This window comes from Halichoerus grypus, chromosome 15, assembly GCF_964656455.1.
Source record: "Halichoerus grypus chromosome 15, mHalGry1.hap1.1, whole genome shotgun sequence".
Classification (NCBI taxonomy): Eukaryota; Metazoa; Chordata; class Mammalia; order Carnivora; family Phocidae; genus Halichoerus; species Halichoerus grypus.
In genome coordinates, this window is record NC_135726.1 from 26524732 (window position 1) to 26545107 (window position 20376).

At 46.5% G+C, this 20376-nt stretch overlaps 1 protein-coding gene and 2 non-coding genes across 4 annotated transcripts in view; 1 reads left to right on the plus strand and 2 right to left on the minus strand.

The window, feature by feature from the left end:
- Positions 1-16824, minus strand: part of CCL22 (C-C motif chemokine ligand 22) — a 43828-nt gene extending 27004 nt beyond the window's left edge. The window contains exons 1-3 of one of the 2 annotated variants that reach the window (XM_078063761.1): positions 16538-16824; positions 10234-10390; positions 8263-8349 (exon numbers count right to left, since the gene is read on the minus strand). In XM_078063761.1, the coding sequence (XP_077919887.1) occupies positions 8263-8305 (43 nt within the window). In that variant the 5' untranslated portion in view covers positions 8306-8349; positions 10234-10390; positions 16538-16824. The remainder of the gene's footprint in view (positions 1-8262; positions 8350-10233; positions 10391-16537) is intronic. The other variant, XM_078063760.1, reaches the window with a different exon arrangement.
- Positions 16825-17068: 244 nt separating this feature from the next.
- On the plus strand, positions 17069-17151 carry TRNAL-CAG (transfer RNA leucine (anticodon CAG)). Its single transcript has one exon. It is a non-coding gene; the product is annotated as a tRNA-Leu (tRNA).
- Positions 17152-17656: 505 nt separating this feature from the next.
- Positions 17657-17739, minus strand: TRNAL-CAG (transfer RNA leucine (anticodon CAG)). Its single transcript has one exon. It is a non-coding gene; the product is annotated as a tRNA-Leu (tRNA).
- Positions 17740-20376: the final 2637 nt, after the last annotated feature.

Genomic DNA, 20376 nt, shown 5'->3' on the forward strand with positions numbered 1-20376 from the left:
TGTATATATATATATACCACATCTTTATCCATTCATCTGTTGATGAACATCTAGGCTCCTTCCATAGTTTGGCTATTGTGGACATTGCTGCTATAAACATTGGGGTGCACGTGCCCCTTCGGATCACTACATTTGTATCTTTGGGGTAAATACCCAGTAGTGCAATTGCTGGGTCATAGGGTAGCTCTATTTTCAACTTTTTGAGGAACCTCCATACTATTTTCCAGAGTGGCTGCCAGCAGGGTCACCCTCTGGTGAGGGCCCTCTTCTGGGTTGTAGACTACCAACTTCTCGTTCTTTTTTTTTTTTTTTTTTTTTTTTTTTATTTGAGAGAGAGAGAATGAGAGAGAGAGCACATGAGAGGGGGGAGGGTCAGAGGGAGAAGCAGACTCCCCACCGAGCAGGGAGCCCGATGCGGGACTCGATCCAGGGACTCCAGGATCATGACCTGAGCCGAAGGCAGCCGTCTAACCAACTGAGCCACCCAGGCGCCCCTACCAACTTCTCGTTCTATCTTCACATGGTGGAAAGAGGGAGTACACCAGCTCTGTGGCTTCTTCTTATAAGGGCATTAATCCCATTCATGAAGGCTGTTCCCTCAGGACTTAATTACTTCCCAGGGGCCCCACCTCCAACCTCACACTAGAGATTAGATTTCAGCATAATGAATTTTGGCGGGACACATTCAGTCTGAAACACGTGTGTGTGGTATAACTGAGAAACAAACCTCTCTCCCTGTCCCCTGCCCCTCAGTTACCCTTCCCAGAAGTAACTGCTCTTGCCAGTCTCTTCAACAACCATTTTTATGGTGATTTACAGATTTGAGAGTTTTTGAGATGCTGGATGAAAGTCCCAAGAGGAAGCAATAGCAAAGCGAGACCATGAAATGCCCAGGAAACATAGAATGAAGAGTCTGTTCTCTAAAAAACAATGGTGAAAGCCCCTTTTCCTGCATCCAACGTGGCTGTGATTCTGCTCTATGGGTCTCAAAGTCTGATGGGATAGGTTATCCTTCCACTCCAGAGCATGCCTGTAGGACTGAGTTCTCCAACCAGCCCATTACATTGGCCCCTGGCAGATCTGGGGTGGCTACCATTGGCTCTACATTTAAACCTTAGTCCCACCAGCTGAAGCCTTAGTAATAGGTTCCCAGTTTTTAGTGTATCTCTCCAGAAAGATTAAGTTTCTAAGCATGTATGTGCATATATTGGCCACAGTCTCCTCTTTTCCTATAAATAGGGTAGTATATTAGAGAAGCAATTTGGACTACTCACACCACTTCTCTTTAACATTGTAATAGAGGTGGTAGCCAGTGCAGTAAGTTAAGAAAAAGAAATAAAAGACATAAGAATTACAAAGGAAAAAATAAAGTTCTCAGTATTCATATGACATGACTGGGTACAGAGGACTTCCCAAAAATATCTACAGATGAGCTACTGAAATCAATAAGTGAATTTAGCATGGTTGCTGCATCCAAGGTCAATATTCAACAGTTAATTATATTTCTATAAACAAGTAACATACAAATAGATACTTGAAGGGCACCTAGGTGGCTCGGTCAGTTAAGCCTCTGCATGGGTTGGAGCCCTGAGTCCAGATCCCTGTTCAGTGGGGAGTCTGCTTATCCCTCTCCCTCTGTCCACCTCCCCACTCATGCTCTTTCTCTCTCAAATAAATAAATAAATAATCTTTTTAAAAAATAGATATTTGAATTTAAAAATGAAAACTAAAAAATTGTAACTGATATTTTAAAATGTTATACAATACCATAGATAATTAAAAACCTAGAAATAAATCTAATCAAAGTTATACAAGACCTCAATGCTGAAAACCGCCAAATGTTTTTTATTTTTTAAGATTGATTAATTGATTCGGGGAGCAGAGGGAGAGAGAGAATTTCTAGCAGTCTCCTCGCTCAGAGTGGAACCCAACGCAGGGCTCAATCTCACTATCCTGAGATCATGACCCAATCCGAAATCAAGAGTCAAATGCCCAACAGACTGACCCACCCAGTCACCCCCTGCTGAATGTTTTTGAAAATAAAATTAAAGGAAAGCTAAATGAATAGAGGAATATACCATGAACATGGACTGGAAGATTCAAAATTGTAAAGAAGTCTACTTCTGACTTCTTCACATTAGTCTATAGATTTAATGTAATTCCAGTCAAAAATCACAAGATGATTTTTATTACATGAAGACTCTAAAATTTATATGGAGAGGCAGAAGATCTAAAATTACCAAAACAATTTGAGGAAGAAACCTAAGCTGGAGGACTTACCCATCAGATTCAAGGCTTACTATAAAACTGTTGTGCTTAAAAAAAAAAAGTGTCAATCAATTATCCAAATGGAAAAAAAAATATTGATCCCCTGCCTCAAACCATACATAAAATGAATTTCAGATTGATTGTTGATCTAAATATGAGAAGAAAAACAATAAATATTTTAGAAGAAAACAGGAAATATCTCCATGGTCTTGAAGTAGGACACAATCTCTTAATTGGGGATATTAAAAAGCACTAACCATAGGGGCACCTGAGTGGCTCAGTCGGTTAGGCATCTGCCTTCAGCTCAGGTCAAGATGCCAGGGTCCTGGGATCGAGCCCCACATGGGGCTCCCTGCTCAGCGGGGAGTCTGCTTCTCCCTCCCCCTCTGCTGCTCCCCCTGCTTGTGCTCTCTCTCTCTCTCTCTCTCTCACTCTTGCTCTATCTCAAATAAATAAATAAAATCTTAAATTTTATTTATTTGAGAGAGAGAATGAGAGAAAAAGCATGAGAGGGGGAGGGTCAGAGGGAGAAGCAGACTCCCCACTGAGCAGGGAGCCTGATGCGGGACTCGATCCTGGGACTCCAGGATCATGACCTGAGCTGAAGGCAATCGCTTCACAAACTGAGCCACATAGGTGCCCCAATAAATAAAATCTTAAAAAAAAAAAAGTACTAACCATAAAGGGAAAAAACCTGATTAGTTAGACTACACTAAAACTAAAATTTGTGTTCACCAGAAAACACTGTTAAAAAAGTGAAAAGTCAAACAGTGGGATAAAAAAGCTCTTATCTAGAATATATAAAGAACTCCTATGAAAATCAATAAGAAAATGACAGACTACTTAAGGGGAAAAAAGGGGCAGTAATGCTTGAACCAGAATTTCCCAAGGAGGATTTCCAAATGGCCAAAAAAACAAAGAAAATTTGAAATGATGTTCAATTTTATTAGTCATCAGGGATATGTAGATTAAAACCAGAATGAGGTACCCACTACACACCCATCAAAATGACTGACAAGAAAATGACAGACAATCCTAGTGTCAGCAAGGATGTAGAGCAACGAGAAACTTCACACACTGCTGATGGAGAGGTAAGTTGGAGAAAACTCGGGAAAATTCCTTGGCAGTATTTACTAAAGGTGAATGTACGCATACCCTGTGATCCAGAATTCTACTGTTAGATATACACCTCTGGGAAATGTGTACATATGTCTACCAAGTGACATATACCAAGAACGTCCACATTAGCAGAATTTATAATTGCTCCAAACTAGAAACTACCCAAATGTTTATCAGCAGTAGAATGGATAAATAAATTGTATATTCTTTTATTGTTGTTGTTTTGTTTTTTTAAGTGTACAATGCAATGATTTTTAGTAAATGTAGAGTTGTGCAACCATGACCACAATGACATTTTAGAACATTCCCTTACGCCTTGAAAGAGCCCTCATGCTCGTTTGCCATCACTTCCCTTTCTCTTTCCCCAACCCCAGACAACTACTAAACTAATTACTGTCTCTACAGCTTTGTCCTTTTTGGAAAACTCATAGACATGGAATCATCCATTATGTGGCCCTTTGTTTTTGCCTACTTTCACTTAGCATAGTGTTTTTGAGGTTCATCCATGTTTTAGCATGCATCAGTACTTCATGCCTTTTTGTAGCTGAATTACAGCATTCCGTTGTATGTGTATACTACATTTTGTTTATTCATTCATCCATCCATGGACATTTGGGTTGTTTCCACTTTTTGGCTATCATGAATAATGCTGCTCTAAACGTTTATATTTAAGTCTTTGTGTAGACCCATGTTTTTATTTCTCTTTGGTAAATATTCCTAGGGTTATATAGAAAATTTATGTTTGACTTCTTAAGAAACTTGCCAAACTTTTCCAAATAGGAGGTACCATTTTGCATTTCCACCATCACTTTATGAGGGTTCATCCTTGTTCACATTTGTTATTATCTGTCTTTTTTTATTGTAGTAATTCTTGTGGTATGAATTGGTATTTCATCGTGGTTTACATTTCGCTAACGACTAAAGATGTTGAACATCTTATCATATGCTTACTGATGTTCATATAGCTTCTTAGGGGAAAATCTATTCAGTTATTTTGCCTATTTTTTTTTTTAATTTTTTAAAAAGATTTTATTTATTTATTTGACAGAGAGAGACACAGCGAGAGAGGGAACACAAGCAGGGGGAGTGGGAGAGGGAGAAGCATGCTTCCCGCTAAGCAGGGAGCCCGATGCAGGGCTCGATCCCAGGTGCCCCAATTTTGCCTATTTTTTAAAAGAGTTTACTTTTAAGTAATCTCTACACTCAGCATGGGGCTTAAACCCACAACTCCAAAATGAAGAGCTGCATACTCCACCAACTGAGCCAGCCAGGCACCCCTATTTTGCCTATTTTTGAATTGGATTATTTGTCTTCTTTCTGAGCAGTAAGTGTTCTACAAAGCGTTCTATATGTCTTTAAACACATGCATAATTTATGAATATTTACTTCTAGTGATTAGATTTTCTTGATGGTGACTCATAAGGTTTTAAATTTTGATGAAATCTAATTTTTTAATTTTTTAATTTTATGGATTGTTCTTTTGCTGTCATATCTAAGAAACCTTTACCTAACCCAAGGTCACAGAGATTTTCTCCTAAAAGATCTACAGTTTTAACTCTACATTTTGGCCTCTGATCCATTTGGGGTTAAAATTAGTGGCTGGTCCACCATCATTCTTTTGCATGTGTGTATCCAGTTGTCCCAACACATTTGTTGAAAAGACTATTTTTTTTCCACTGAATTACTCCTTTGTTGAAAATCAATTGACCATAAATGTACATGTTTATTTCCAGGCTCTCACTTCTGTTCCACTGATCTATGTGTCTGTTCTTACTCAGTCCCACACTCTTCTTTATTACTGTTGATTTATAGTAAGTTTTGAAATTAGGAAGTTAGGCTCTCTAACTGTATTTTTTTTCAAGATTCTTTTCACTAATTTATGCCCTTTGCCTTTTAATATACATTTTAGAAACAGCTATTCAATTTCTGCAAAAAAAAAAATAATTTTGATAAGGATTGAGTTAGATTATAAGTCAAGTAGAAAAGAAACTCCCTATTGAAAATGAGTCTCCCTATTGAAAATGAGTGCCTGGGTGGCTCAGTCGTTAAGCGTCTGCCTTCGGCTCAGGTCATGATCCCAGGGTCCTGGGATCGAGCCCCCATCGGGCTCCCTGCTCAGCGGGAAGCCTGCTTCTCCCTCTCCTGCTCCCCCTGCTTGTGTTCCCTCTCTGGCTATCTCTCTCTGTCAAATAAATTAAAAAAAGAAAAGAAAATGAGTCTCCCAGGGGCACTTGGGTAGCTCAGGAGGGTAAGCTTCTGACTCTTGCTTTTGGCTCAGGTAATGGTCTCAGGGTTGTGAGATGGAGCCCCGAGTCGGGCTCCATGCTGGGCGTGGAGGCTGCTGCTTAAGATTCTCTCTCTCCCTCTGCCCCTCCCCCCACAAAAAAAAGAAGGGAGAAAAAAAAGAAAATGAGTCTTCCAATCCAGAGACATGGAATGTCTATTTATTTAGATCTCTTTAATTTCTCTTGGCAACGACTTATAATTGTCACTGTGCAAATCTTCTTACACTGCGTTTATTAAATTTATTCCAAAGTATCTTATTCTTTTTGATACTATTCTGAATGGAATTGTTTTCCTCATTTTATTATTGGATTGTTCATGAGTGGTATATAGAAATATAGTTGATTGTTATAAACTGACCTTCTACACCACCATCTTACAGTACTACTTTTGCTTCTAGTAGGGTTTCTAGTAAGGGTTGTTTGTTTGTTTGGGTTTTTTGTTTGTTTGTTTGTTTAGTTCCCTGAAAATTTTCTGTGTATAAAATCATATCATCTACAAGTAGGGATAATGTACTTTTTCCTTTCCAATCTGGATGCCTTTTATTTCTCTTTGTTGCTTAATTTCCTGGCTATCACCTCCAATTAAATGTTGAATAAAGGAGAGCAGAGCAGAAATTCTTGTCTCGTTCCTGATCAGAGGGGGAATGCACCCAATCTTTCGCCATTAAGTATGGTGTTCACTGTGGGTTTTTCATAGATGCCCTTTATCAAGTTGAGGAAGTTCCCTTCTATTCTTAGTTTGTTGAGTTGTTTTTGTTTTTTTCTTTTTAATCAGGAAAGGATGTTGGGAGTTTTTCAAATTCTTACATTATGTAAGTGTAGTGCCTGCTAAAATTTTAAAAATATATATAATGTAAAAAATTTGTAAAGTATTGAAATTCAGCATTTTGGTTTTTGTTGTTTTTTTTTTTTAAAGATTTTATCCATTTATTTCAGAGAGAGACAGTGAGAGAGGGAACACAAGCACGGGGAGTGGGAGAGGGAGAGGGAGAAGCAGGCTTCCCGCGGAGCAGGGAGCCCAATGTGGGGCTCGATGTGGGGCTCGATCCCAGGACCCTGGGATCATGACCTGAGCCGAAGGCAGACGCCCAACAACTGGGCCACCCAGGCTCCCCTAGCATTTTGGTATTTTTAAAATGCTATAACAGTGACTAAGGTTTTAATTTCCTTTTAACACACTGGGATTCAAAGAAGAAAACCCTCAAAGGGCAGGGATCTCTGGCCAGAGACTTCCTGATGTTTGCAGGAAGAGGAGTCAGAGACAGAAAGAAAAACATATATGGTTGGAAAATTCAATCCTCATTAAGAAAGGCACAAAAAGGAAAGTGAAAGCTCCCTCCCTGCCCATCGGAATCTCTGATAATAGCTTTTTGTGATTCATTGGTGTGGGGGTGGGGGGGACTAAAACAAAAACAATAATGAAAGGAAGAAAAAGACAATAAGCATGTAACAGTTTCCATTTCATTTAAGCCCTGTGTCTCTGTAGGACCTGTTCCAGCGGGTGACTGGGGCTCAATTCTCCTTGGGATGCAAGCCAGAGGGCCTCCCTGGAAGCAGCGTCCCTGTCTTCCATAACTTAGACAGTGACATCCCCAGCTGGTTCCTGGGGAAACGGAGGCCACCCAGAGCCTGCCCACCCTCAGGGCCTGTCCCCTGGCAAAAAACTTCATGCCCTGGCTGTGGCCACCTTGGTCATCTCTCCTCAGAACCACAAGCATCTCCCCAGTCAGATTGAGAAAGGTGGGGAGGGTTTCCAGAGCACAAAGGCCTTTTTCCAACATCTTTTTTATGATAAAAGGAATACACGCTCATGGTTAGAAATTCCAAGAGCACAGAGAATGGGAACTCCTTTCTCATCCTCTCTCCCCAGAGTGAACTGAGGTACCCGGTTTCTTGCCCCGGGAGGCAGTAAGGGTAATGATCACATCCTATAGATGAGGAAATCGAAATTTAAAAAGAAGAAACTGTCGAGGCCACACAGCTGAAAAGTGGCAAAGTTGGGATTTGAACTTGACTCTCCTGCCCTCAAGTCTACAAATTCCCACGAATCTATCAGAGGTGTAAGCCCTGAATGGCTCCATTCCAAGTTTAGAGTGCTTCTTTGCCCCATCCCTTGTCCCACACAGACAGGCAAATCCTCACACCCACATACAACACACACACAGCCCCTAAGCCAGACACACAAAAATGCCCCCCATACCCGCACTGGCCCAGCAGGGCGCCCTCACCCCCATGGACACACATCCATCTCTAAACCAGCACGCACACTCACACACGCTTAATCACACGTGTGCGATGTGCATAAACACACTCACACACACGCTCTCACTCCCAGAGACATACACTTCTACGCACCCATAGACACAGATGCTGGCCCACCCCCATCATCAGAGCCCACCCTAGAGTGGCCACATCCCCGTCTTGTCAAGCTGTCTGCAGAAATCCTGCCTTCTTCTGCCCAATCGAATTCCACCTGTTTCCTAAGCCTGCTCTCGTGTCAGTGGACGCCACCTGCCCGCAGCCCGAGCTGGGCACCCGTACCCCCATGCCCTTCCCCTTCTGGCCAAGATTCTATGGCTTCTGTTCTCACCCTGGTGCCTCATGGAGTTTTGGTGAAGAACCGCACGGCTCATGGCTCCTGCCTCCTGAGGTTTATGGGCACAGATATCTTGAAGGGCTGAAAGATATAAATCCGAGCCCAGAGGTAGAAGCCCAACCCCGGTGACCTTTGCCTTCTCCCAGCTGCTGGCTTCACAGAATGTTTCTGAATCCCTTGCCTCAGTTGCCCCCAATAGTTCTCAGAGGATAGAAACCTGCACATTCGGTCTAATTTGAGGTTCCCTATAAACGTAGCTCCTTAACATAGCAGGGACATGGGAGAGACTTCATGGAAACACACACTCCTGCCCCCACACCTATTTGGGGCCCCTAGGACTGGTGCGGAGTGGGCACTCAATTGGGGGACTAGGTAGAGAAAGGAAACTTTTCTCTCCCACCGCCAGATGTTAGGAAAGAATCGCTTCCTCTAAAATGTCATCTTGGGGCTTAGAACACAGGGACTGAGGTCCTTTGTGGAGGTGTGGTAAATATCTGGCAGGAAAGACTCTGAATGTAGGATTTATCCATTCATTTGCTCAATTAATATTTCCAGGGGCACCTGGGTGGCTCAGTTGGTTAAGCGTCTGCCTTCGGCTCGGGTCATAATCCCAGAGTCCTGGAATCAGAGTCCCACATCGGGCTCCTTGCTCAGCGGGGAGCCTGCTTCCCCCTCTCCTCCCTGCTCAGGCTCTCTCTCACTATCTCGCTCTCAAATAAATAAATAAAATCTTTAAAATAAATAAATAAATAAATATATATACATTACAAGGCGCCAGGTTGGGGATCAGTGGGGGATGAAGAGCCCAGGCAGGCCCTGCCCACAGGGAGTGTGGGGTCTGGTGGGGGCACATGTGGCCTGAGGTTCAGGCACACACACACACTTGCATGTAACCACACACCATGCTGGGGTTCTGGTGCACTTCTAGCGCAGACGGGGGACCTGCCCGGCTGGGCTCAGCTTCCCTGGGGAGGGGGTGTCCAGTGGAGAGCTGAGGGCCAAGTGAAGGCAACAAAGCTGAATCTTTTTCAGACCGTGTGACCTAGAAAACTACTGCATCAGACCCTGCCTCATTGTTACGGGGAGCTTGGTAAACCAAGACACTCGCCCTATATATCTGCTGAAACCTTTGGAGAACACGAGAGGTGTCAGTAATGCTTTTTTTTTTTTACAGTGAAAAGTCATTTTCATGGCTTTTTTTCTTTTGCATTGCAAAAGCAGTGAATTTGCGGAGCACAGCTCCCCCAGGGAGATTCTGGCTGGGGCACAGGGCACCCTGATTTTGTATGACTCAGTGATGACTCCTGGGACTCCAAGAGTCTACCTGTCACCTGCCCAGGCCCCTGCTGGCATATCCTTATCCTCTCTTGAGGTCCCTAGGACATGAGTATTTCTTCTAGAATCTGGATCCCAGTGGGCATAAAAAGGCACTGCAGGAAACAGAAAAAAACAGTGTTTCTGTTTCCCAGATAAAACAGAAATTGGTAGGCATAACAAAAGTTCAGAGGAAAACCCACAGCTATTTGAAGATGAAAGAATTTCTGGAGGAAATGTGGAAGCTCTGACTGGCTCCACACTGGTGGGAAAGGCCTGTAGCTGCTGGTTCCTGTCCCTGCCCAGAATCGGGGCTCCTCTTTCCTGCCCTGGAAGCCCCATTTTGATGGGCTTGGTCATGGGACATAGCCTAAAATCCTGGGTTCCAGCATTTCAGGGGCCAACCGACTCTGCACAGCTGGGGAAATGCACCAGCCCTGGGTCCTCATGATGCACACAGAAAATGTATGGTGGGCAAGTGGAATATTTGTTTCTTTGTATTGCACCCTCCCCAAGACCCACCGCCCCAGCTTCCCTGGAGGAATCAGTGGCCCATCTTAACCCTCGAGTCTCTATGCCACCTTCGGTTCTCCTCAGACCCATCTTGTTTGAGTCCCACTCCAAGGCCTTTGCTCACACGGTGCCCCTTACCTGGGATGCCCTTCCTCTCAATCCCTGCAGACCAGACCTGTCCTTCTTTGCCTTCTTTGGCATCATTGGAGTTTTTCCCGGGGTGCTGCCTAGTTTCATTTGATAGGCTCTGATCTCTTGCTTCCCGATGTTTTGCTGATTAGCCAGGAGTCCAGCACTGTCCAATAGAAAGATAACACAAGTCACATACATAATTAAATTTTCCTAGGAGCAACACTGAAAAAGTAAATAGAAACAGTTGAAATCAATTCTTTTTTTTTTTTAAGATTTTATTTATTTATTTGAGAGAGAGAATGAGATAGAGAGAGAGAGCATGAGAGGGGGGAGGGTCAGAGGGAGAAGCAGACTCCCTGCTGAGCAGGGAGCCCGACGCGGGACTCGATCCTGGGACTGCAGGATCATGACCTGAGCCGAAGGCAGTCGCTTAACCAACTGAGCCACCCAGGCACCCGAAATCAATTCTAATAACATTTTTTATTTAACGCAACATAGCCAAAATATGATCTCTTTGACATATCATCAATATTATAAATTAATAATCAAATAGTTTCCGCCTATTGTCCTACTTTGTTTGAAATCCAGTTTGTATATTTCATTTATGATCCATCTCAATTCACTGCAGCCACATTTCAAATGCTCAAAGCCACCTTGTGATTTCCATGTTGGCCAGAAGAGATCTAGGCTGTATTCATCTTTGGATTACATGTGGCGTAAGTTTTCATTAGATTGTCTTAAGTGAAAAGGGGCATTGGCTCCTGAAACTGAAAAGACCAGGCGCGGATGGCTTCAGGCACAGCTAGATCCAGGTTGGTACCAGAAGACTGGAGTGGAGAGGAGGAGGGACAAGTGATGGGAAGGGGAGGCAGCCAGAGTCGGGGTTGGATTGAATCCAAAGAGGGCTCCCAGTGGAGTGCCAGGTAGAACAGGAAAGCCATAATCTAGTCCTGTGGATATGTTCAAAATATTTAATGACAAGTATGGCACCTGCCAACAAGAACAGACAACAGCAGGCTGTTGGGTTGGTGGACTGAGGGGAGTCAGGAGTAAGGAGGGGTCAAAGTGGTGGGGGGGCACCCGGGGCAGCCCTGCTAACCAGCTAATAGGGCAGTAGCTTACTCCAGTACATGGATGTGGGCGTAGGGAGTGTGCCAGGAGACTAGTCAGGGGTCTAAACCTCAGTCACTGCATCTCCCCTCCCCCCTTGCTCTAAGCACTCAGCTGCCTGAGAGAAAGCCCTGGGCTGGAGGGACCCAAAGCAGAATACAAAAGCCTTTTAGCTGGAAGAGGCAGAGCAGATGGGGCCAGTGAGGGGACCTGGAGGTGCCTGAGCACCAGATGGGCACGAGGAGCTGATGTGTCCATGCAACGGGCTGGACATGCGGGTCAGAGATGAAGAGGGGAACGCAAGGGGTCATGGGGGCCTCACCTGGGGAGGCTTCCTGAGCTCCACCATTGAGCTTGAAGAGCCCAGGGAATTTACTCGTCCATCCGTCCATCCGTCCGTCTATTCATCCACTCATGCAGTACTTCTTCATCAAGCTCCTGCTGTGTCACAGGTGCTGAGCTACCTGCTGGGAGTAACTGGTGAACAAAATGGCCAAGGCTCCGGCCTTTACAGAGCACAGAGCCTAGCAGGAGAGAAGCATGATCAGCAAAGAAGCCAGCCAATGAGCCCAGAGGCTTCGAATCTGCAAGAAGGAGGCCAGATAGAGAGCAAACGGGAGGTAAGGCGAGGGGCCACCTTCGCCAGCGTGCTGCGGCCAAGACATGGAAGCTGACACGGAGCAGGAGTGATAAAAGGAAGCAGTCCTGCATAAGCTGGGGGGTGGGGGGCGGGAAATGGCTCCACAGAGGGAATACCAGTGCCAGGGCCCCAGGAGGGAACATGCTTTGTGCACTGAAGAAACAGCAAGATGGGGGTAGGGGGCTGGAGGTGGGAGGCGAGGTTAGAGAGGTGAGCAAGGCTAGCTCTAATGCGGCAGTTGGTCGGGGTCTGCTGTGGTCGTGGGGATGGCCCTACAACACTCTCTGAAAAGTCAGTTTGGCAGCTGAAGACTTGCCCCACAATATCCACCAGGGGCCAGAAGCAGCACAGGGCTTTATTTTTTCTAGGCTAACACATAATTCTCTGCAGGCACTCTACCAGCTCGGCATGCATTAACTCTTTCATCTTTACAACAACCTTTTGAGGCAGATACTATTCCTAAATCCATTTTACAGGTAGGGGAACTGAGGAACTGAGGAACAGAGAAGCTAAGTAACTCACCTATGGTCACAGAGCTAGCAAATGGCAGAGTGGTTCCAGAATCCACAGGCTAACACACTTAGCCAAGCTGCCTCAAGTTAAAATAGGCTCTGTGCCCCTTGCTTATCAGAGTGGTGAGCTACAGGGTCCGCTCCATTCCTGGGGTTCTCTTTCTAGGGTGACCCGAGGCTTCGGGGGCATGATAAGTGGTCCAGAGAACTTGGAAGTGAGCTCCTGGCCTTTGGTCCCTTCTGGTCACCACTGTCCACATGATCCACTCAAAATCGGGAAACTGGGCCATCTACCTCTGACTATGCCAAGGCTGGACCTGGGTGGACTGAGACGTTCCCATCCCGTCCCATCAGAGATCCACGCCTGCTTCATCCACTTCACCCCTGGGCTCCCCACTCAGGAGGCCGGGATGCCCAAACCAGGGCCTTGGCAGGGCTTTGTTGCTGGCGCCTGATGATTTCTGTAACCCCCAGCTTTGCCAAGGAAACCAGAGCCTGAACACAAACACTTGGTCATGCTGCTTGGCCTGGCTTGCTGGGAAAAGCCTACCCTTTCTTTTAAGTCTCCTCCAAGAATAAAAACAGGAGTAAAGATAACATCACAAAGTCTCGCTGGCCATTTGGCAACCTTCATTGGGTTTTGCTGTTGTTGTTGTTAAAGAAGACAATGTAAAGAAAGCACCTATCACAGTTCTAGGCCCCCAGTAGTACTCAAGAAGGGGTATTGAGCCAGAAAAATCAGGCTCTACTTATCAGCTGGGCGAATCTGGGTAAGTTACTTGGCCTCTCTGAGCCTCATTTTCCTTCTCTGTGAAATAGGTGCAGTGAAAACCTATGTTGTGGTACCGTTAACGAACATCAAGTGAATGGGTGTAAAAAAAGGCACTCATAAAACTCAGCTTCCTGCCACTCTTTCCCCAGGCAGAGGTGGTGATGTGTTCCAAGGTCACAGGAATGCTAGGATCCCCCTTTCGGGCCCCTCGGCTGGCTGAGCACCAGCTTGCCAATTGGCCGCTGACTCCATCCAGACTAATCGGGGCCGAGCACGAGAGGAGCCTGGCTGGGGCATCCCCAAGTGCTGGTGGACTTCCCAGGCTGAGCTCAGGGGACTTTCCTCTTTCAAGCTGGACAAAGGCCCACAGTGGGGACTGGGTGAGGCCTGTCCCTCTATGGTCCACTGTTGATGTCTAGGCTGCTGATAAGGGGGAAAATGAGATAAACAGGATCTCTCCTTTCCCATTTTTGGTCCCATTTCCCACTTTGGAGGCCTGAGCTACCTGCTTTTAGGAATGGGATCCTAAAAGCCTTCCTCCAGGCCAGGAGTCTGGAACCTGAAAAGTGTGGAGGGAGGACAGCTGACCATCCACCCAAACTCAGAAGATAAGGCTGAGTGGGGCCCCAGCACTGACCACCCAACCAGCGAGCGCTTTCTCCCAGCCAGGCCGGGAGGGCAGCAGACAGAAAGGGGCTGGCTTGGGCTCCAGCAATTGCCTGCCCGTTTTCTCATCTCTAAAATGATACGCATTCAGAAAGGTTGGTAGTATAAGGCATGAGGGAGGGGGGTTCCAGAGGCTTCTGGAGGTTCCAGAGGACCCTGGCAAGTCATTCAGACTGTCTGAGCCTTAGCTTCCTGCAATGGGGCAGGAGTGGGGAGCTAGCAGCCCCTATCTGATGACTTGCCTTAAAGAGAAGTTGTGAGTACCTAGTAATCTGGCCGCTCTATGGCCTTAGTGACTTTGTGTCCCATCTCTGTGTCCCGTCTCTCCACATCTGCACCCCAACATGCACATCAGCCAGCCAGCAAGGCTAGTTCTTTTTACCACCGAAACACATCTTGAATCTTGAATTCAGCCACCTTTTGCAGTCTTCACTTCCCTGGTCTAGCCACCTCATCTCTCATGGCCTTCTCCCTGGGCTCTGATTTTTCTCTTGGCTTCTCACATCCACCATTCACACAGCAGCCAAAGGAATCATTTTCAAAGGATCCAGTTAGGATCATTCCCCTGCTTAAAGCACTCCAGTGACACCACCACACACAGAAGAAAATCCAAATTCCCCTCCCTGGCATCCCAGCCCTGTGTGATACGGACTTCAGCCTCCTCCATCCATACCCCTGCCCCACTGGCTTGCTGCCCCTCCAACAGATCACACTCCTCCCTGCCTCAGGATATTTGCATTGGCTATGCCTTCCACGTAGAATGCCACCAGCTTTGATTTTGCTTGTTTCTCCCTGTCGAACTCAGTGTCACCTCCTCAGGGAGGCCCTCCCTTACCACCCTTCCTATGAGAGCTCCTAGTCATTTCTGATCATGGTTAAAGGAGATTTTTTTAAAGGTAAAATCATGATTCTCATAGAAATATAAAATGAACACAAGTCAAAGATTTCATGGAATTCATTAATTCTGAGGAAACCAGTAAGATGTTACAACTGGTTCTAGGGAGAATTCAAAGATACATGTATGGGGTGCCTGGGTGGCTCAGTCGGTTGAGCCTCCAACTCTTGATTTCAGCTCAGGTCATGATCTTAGGATCCTGGGATCGAGCCCTGCCTAGGGCTCTGAGCTGGAGGGGCGTCTGCTTGGGATTATCTCCCTCTCCCTCTGCCCCTTCTCCTCACTCCCTCTCTAATAAATAAATCTTTAAAGACACATGTATATTGGCAATCAGGAATGATGAAATGAATTTATAAGTAGATGGGAAAAATGGTCAGTATCCAGGAGACAATCATTAATTGCAATTCACCCCAACAAAACTCACTTGCATCTCTATGGACGAGATTCATTTGTATGTAGAAGTAATGAAAAGCCCTATCAAATCAGATGGCCAAAACTGGTGCCCCAGACAGGATTGCTGGTTACCTTACAGGATACCTGGTTACCTTACAGGTTTCCTGACACATCCTCTGTCCTGCACTTATCAACACCTGACCTTCTTTGCCATTTTGCCATTCACCTATTTCTTCTCTCTCCCCCTTCACCCCATGCTTGAACGTATCTTGAGGGCAGAAATTCTGTTTTGTGACAGCATCGAGAAGCATCTGGCACATAGCGAGTGCTCCCTAAATGTTTGTGGATGCCCCTTCCAGTGTCCAGGACAATTTGTATTTCAGGAAAAGATACAAAAGAGGTTCTTGCTGAACCCAAAGAAATAAATTCTGACAGCCAGTGAGGAGGGGGCACTTGTGGGAAGGAAAGGGGATGGGGAGGTTCATCACCCGTTAAATAATCAGGACCTGAGCCTGGGTTGGTAGGGAATGTTCTCTGGCTGAGGCTGCTCTGTGATACCATCTTGGGTGAGTCGGAGGGCACTGAGGGGCAAATGTGACTCCACTATTCACAGTCTCTGAGTCTGTCGCCTGGACTCGAGGGTGGAGGGTCGGCTCACAGAAGTCACGCTCAGTCACCTTTCAGACCCACGTTGCACAGCCAGTCAGGGGCCCAGCCTCGCCAGAACCTCTGTCTCCTGTCCCTCACCCCCCCCTTCTTGCCTGCCCTTCTTTAGGAGCTGCGTCTTCAGGGCCTCGGGGGAGCCTGCGAACTGGGGCGTATGACATCCTGGGAGGGTGGAAGTGCCCTTTTCCCTCCCGGAAATCCCCTGGAGAAAGGCGCCCTCGTGGCCCGTAAGTCTTCTGGTCCCTGGTCGGAGCCGGGAGCGTGAGTAAGTCTGGGGTTAGGGAGGGAGGGGGCGGAAGGTGCTGCGGAGGTGCGGATCTGCTTCCCACCGAGGCGGCGCGCGGGGGTGAGGGGCGGTGGCTGGGGAGGAAACGTGAATCACCACAGGACAGAATGCAGGAAAGGGGGAGGCGAGGGAAGGATTAATCCACACACATTCCCTGCGCGCCTACTGTGTGTCAAACCCGGTTTGGGCTCTAGGGACACGGTCAGGAACAGAGCGCGTATCCCGCTGTGCCGCTGCAGCACGCGGTGGAACCCCGAATCTGAATAAATGGCTGTAACACACATATAAATGTGAAGTTGCAGTTTCGACAAATGTTCGGAAGGAGAACGCGAGACGCGTGCGATCAGACCTTGCGATAGCCGCATTTCACCTGGTACGGGCGCCAGCAAACGGAGATCTCTACGCCAGTGCGGGAAGGCGAGCTTGACTGCTTCGTGCAGGAAATGCACAGGAAGTGTGTGCAGAAATGCCAGGGTGCTGGCAGATACGCCAAGTCTCAACGCCGACTTGAATCGTGAATGAATGCACGCATGCAGGAGTGCTCGGCCGAGCCACGAATGCCTGCGGGTCAAAGTGAGAGCTCTCCAGTCTCCAGCACGCTGCGCGCGCCCTCTGCCGCCACCTCGGCGCCTCGCTCCGCCCTTCCTCGTCCCATTTCGCCCCGCCCCTTCGAGCCAGCGCGCCTTTCTAGTTCTTCCCAACACCCGGCGCGAAACAAAGCCCGCCCCACTCCCTCCCCCCGCCCCCCACTCCCCCCCGTCCCCCACCCCCTCCCTTTCCCTCCCCCCGCCCCCCTCCCTCCCTCCCGCCCGCTCCCTCCCCCACCCCGCGTGCTGTTCGCTACGCATGCGCACACTAGAGCTATTCCGAAGAGGTTTGCTTGCAAAGCAGCAAACGAGCAGTCAGGATGGCCGAGCGGTCTAAGGCGCTGCGTTCAGGTCGCAGTCTCCCCTGGAGGCGTGGGTTCGAATCCCACTCCTGACAAGCCACCTTTTGTTTTTCACCAACAGCTGTAGATCAACTAGGTGATACTTTACACGTTCGGATAGCTTCCATTTGCCACCTTTTGTTTTTCACCAACAGCTGTAGATCAACTAGGTGATACTTTACACGTTCGGATAGCTTCCATTTAATCTTTCTCTTTTTTTTAATTATGTTATGTTAGTCACCATACATTACATCATTAGTTTTTGATGTAGTGTTCCATGATTCATTGTTTGCGTATAACCCCCAGTGCTCCATGCAATACGTGCCCTCCTTTATACCCATCGCCAGGCTAACCCATCCCCCCTCCCCCCCAGATCTCCATTTAATCTCTTTACAGTATAAGTATTTCCTTCTTAACAGGCATTTTCTTCCTAATGACATTAATTTGACTTTGGACTATAAAAAGAAAGCCCCAATCTGTACCGCAGATCCCTTTTTAGGATAGTCAAACGTACACGGTCTCCTCCAAGTTTGCGGGAGGAAAAGGGCAAAAGGTGAGGGTTGTCAGAAGTGGGATTCGAACCCACGCCTCCAGGGGAGACTGCGACCTGAACGCAGCGCCTTAGACCGCTCGGCCATCCTGACTTCCTGGGAGAGTGGCTGAAGGACTCCGTGTAGTTGCTATTTCCGTGCCACGCGACTCGAAAACTAGCCAAGCAGCAGTGAGGTAAGCTGGCAGCTCTGGGTCTGGACGGGCAATCTTTGTCGTCCGCAGGTAAAAACCACCCGTGTTGCCGAGACTTACTGTTAACCTTCAACTGATTCGGTCTTTTTTCTACGAATGTGTTAAGTGGAAACTCTGTAGCCTGAGCAGAAACGAAAAACCAGTTTCCCTTGCCATCGAAAATAACCTTAAAAATAAACACAGTGGAAACGAAACTATATTGTTAAATTCTAGCCACTCGCCAAGGTTCGGAACCTGAAGATGTGCTATTATTTTTAACGACTGCTATTATCCGCGGCAAAGGTCGGGACTATTGCTGGGCCCCTGAGGGTAGTGGGGAGGGGGGGTTACACGATTCTTTTTGGAAGGGAGGGCTCTGTGATGGCCTTTGCCATGAGCTCCTCAGGACTGGAAGCCGTGGGAAACGGGATCCCATTCCACACCTGTTTAACTGGAGCCTCATCCAGACAAAGTTGGCTTTTATACCTTTTTGATACACTGAACAGGGGAAAAGTTGGAGGCTGTTAAATTTGGAGAAGAGACCATTTATCTGTCTACGAAAGCCTGATGTGTACAAGGGTTTGGGATTGTGTCCGTCTGTCCTTCTTGCTCCAGGAACTGGGGTTTGAGGTGGGCATGCAATGGGTGGGTAGTTACAGAGGAAGTTTTCCATAGAGAAAAGAGCTTGGGGGCGTCTGGGTGGCTCAGTTGGTTAAGACTCTGCCTTCTGCTGGGGTCATGATCCCGGGGTCCTGGGATTGAGTCCGGATGGGGGCCTCCTTGCTCAGCGGGGAGCCGGCTTTTCCCTCTCCCTCTGCCTCTGCCTGCTCCCCCCCCCCCTTGTGCGCTCTCTCTGTCAAATAAATACATAAAATCTTGAAAAGAAGGAAGGAAAGAAAGGAAGGAAGAAAGAAGGAAAGAAAGAAAGAGGGAGAGAGAAAGGAAGGAAGGAAAGGAAGAGAGAGAGAGAGGGAGAGAGAAAGGAAGGAAGGAAGAGAGAGAGGGAGAGAGAAAGGAAGGAAGGAAGGAAAAAAGAAAAGGAAGGAAGGAAGAAGGAAAGAAAGAAAGAGAGGGAGAGAGAAAGGAAGGAAGGAAGGAAGAGAGAGGGAGAGAGAAAGGGAAGGAAGGAAGGGAGGGAGGGAGGGAGGGAGGAAGGAAGGAAGGAAGGAAGGAAGGAAGGAAGGAAGGAAGGAAGGAAGGAAGGAAGAAAGAAAAGCTTGTTGGAAAGGAAACAGGGTGCCTGCATAGTGATATCCCCGTCACTGGAGGCATTGAAGACAAGGCTTGGATAGCCTCTTGGTGGAAAAGCCAGTGAGGGGATTGGAGAGTCCCTGTATTTGTGGGCTTCTGGCTGAATGTGAGAAGATATCTCATTGTGGTTTTGATTTGCATTTCCTTAATGAATAGTGGTGTTGAGCATCTTTTCATGTGCTTGTTGGCCATGTGTATATCGTATTTGGAGAAATGTCTAGTCAAATCTTTTGCCCGTTTTTTTTCACTTTGTTTTTGTGATTGAGTTGTAGGGGGTTCTTTGCATATACCATAAATTAACCCCTCGAGTCAGATATATGATTGGCGAATATTTTCCCCCAATCCATAGGTCGCCATTTCACATATTGTGTCCTTTGATGCACAGAAAATTTAATTTTGATATTGTCCAATTTACTTATTTTTACTTTTGTTGCCTGTGTCTTTGGCGTCATACCCTAGAAATCATTGCCAAATGCAAAGTCATGAAGATTTTTTCCCTTACGTTTTCTTTTAAGAATTTTATAGTTTTAAGCTTAATGTTTAGGTCTTTGTGTTGTTGCTTTTTAAAAAAAAATTATTTACTTTAAGTAATTTCTACACCCAATGTGGGGCTTGAACTCATGACCCCAAGATGGGGTCAAATGGTCCTCTGACTGAGCCAGCCAGGCTTGGAGTTAATTTTCACATATGTTGTAAGGTAGGTCCAGCTTCATTTTTTTGCATGTGGACATCCCATTTTCCCAGCACTGTATGTTGAAAGGCTGCCCTTTTCCTAGTGAATGGTTTTGACACCCTTGGTGAAGCCATTTGACCATATATGCAAGGGTTGTGTGCACTTTTTAAAAACTAAGTGTTTCCTTGGAATAGCCTCATTTTTAAAACTGTAATAAATGTATTTTGAGAAGAATGTTATAATATGGCTATAATAGGACACCTGCATCATTACCGGTAAATAGAAGGTCACAGAAAAAATAAGCATAATGGGAACAAACCCCTGCCATTAAATTCTAGCCAGAATCTTTGCTCACTAAAAAGAGATGAACAGAATTAGATGTTAAAGACATATCAGCACCGAAGGAGCCTTTCTCGTTGGCGTAATTAGATTGACAGTGAGGGGCGCCTGGGTGGCTCAGTCCTTAAGCGTCTGCCTTCGGCTCAGGTCGTGATCTTGCGGTCCTGGGATCGAGCCCCGCATCAAGCCCCGCATTGGGCTCCCTGCTCGGCGGGAAGCCTGCTTCTCCCTCTCCGTCTCCTCCTGCTTGTGTTCCTTCTCTCACCGTCTCTCTCTGTCAAATAAATAAATAAAA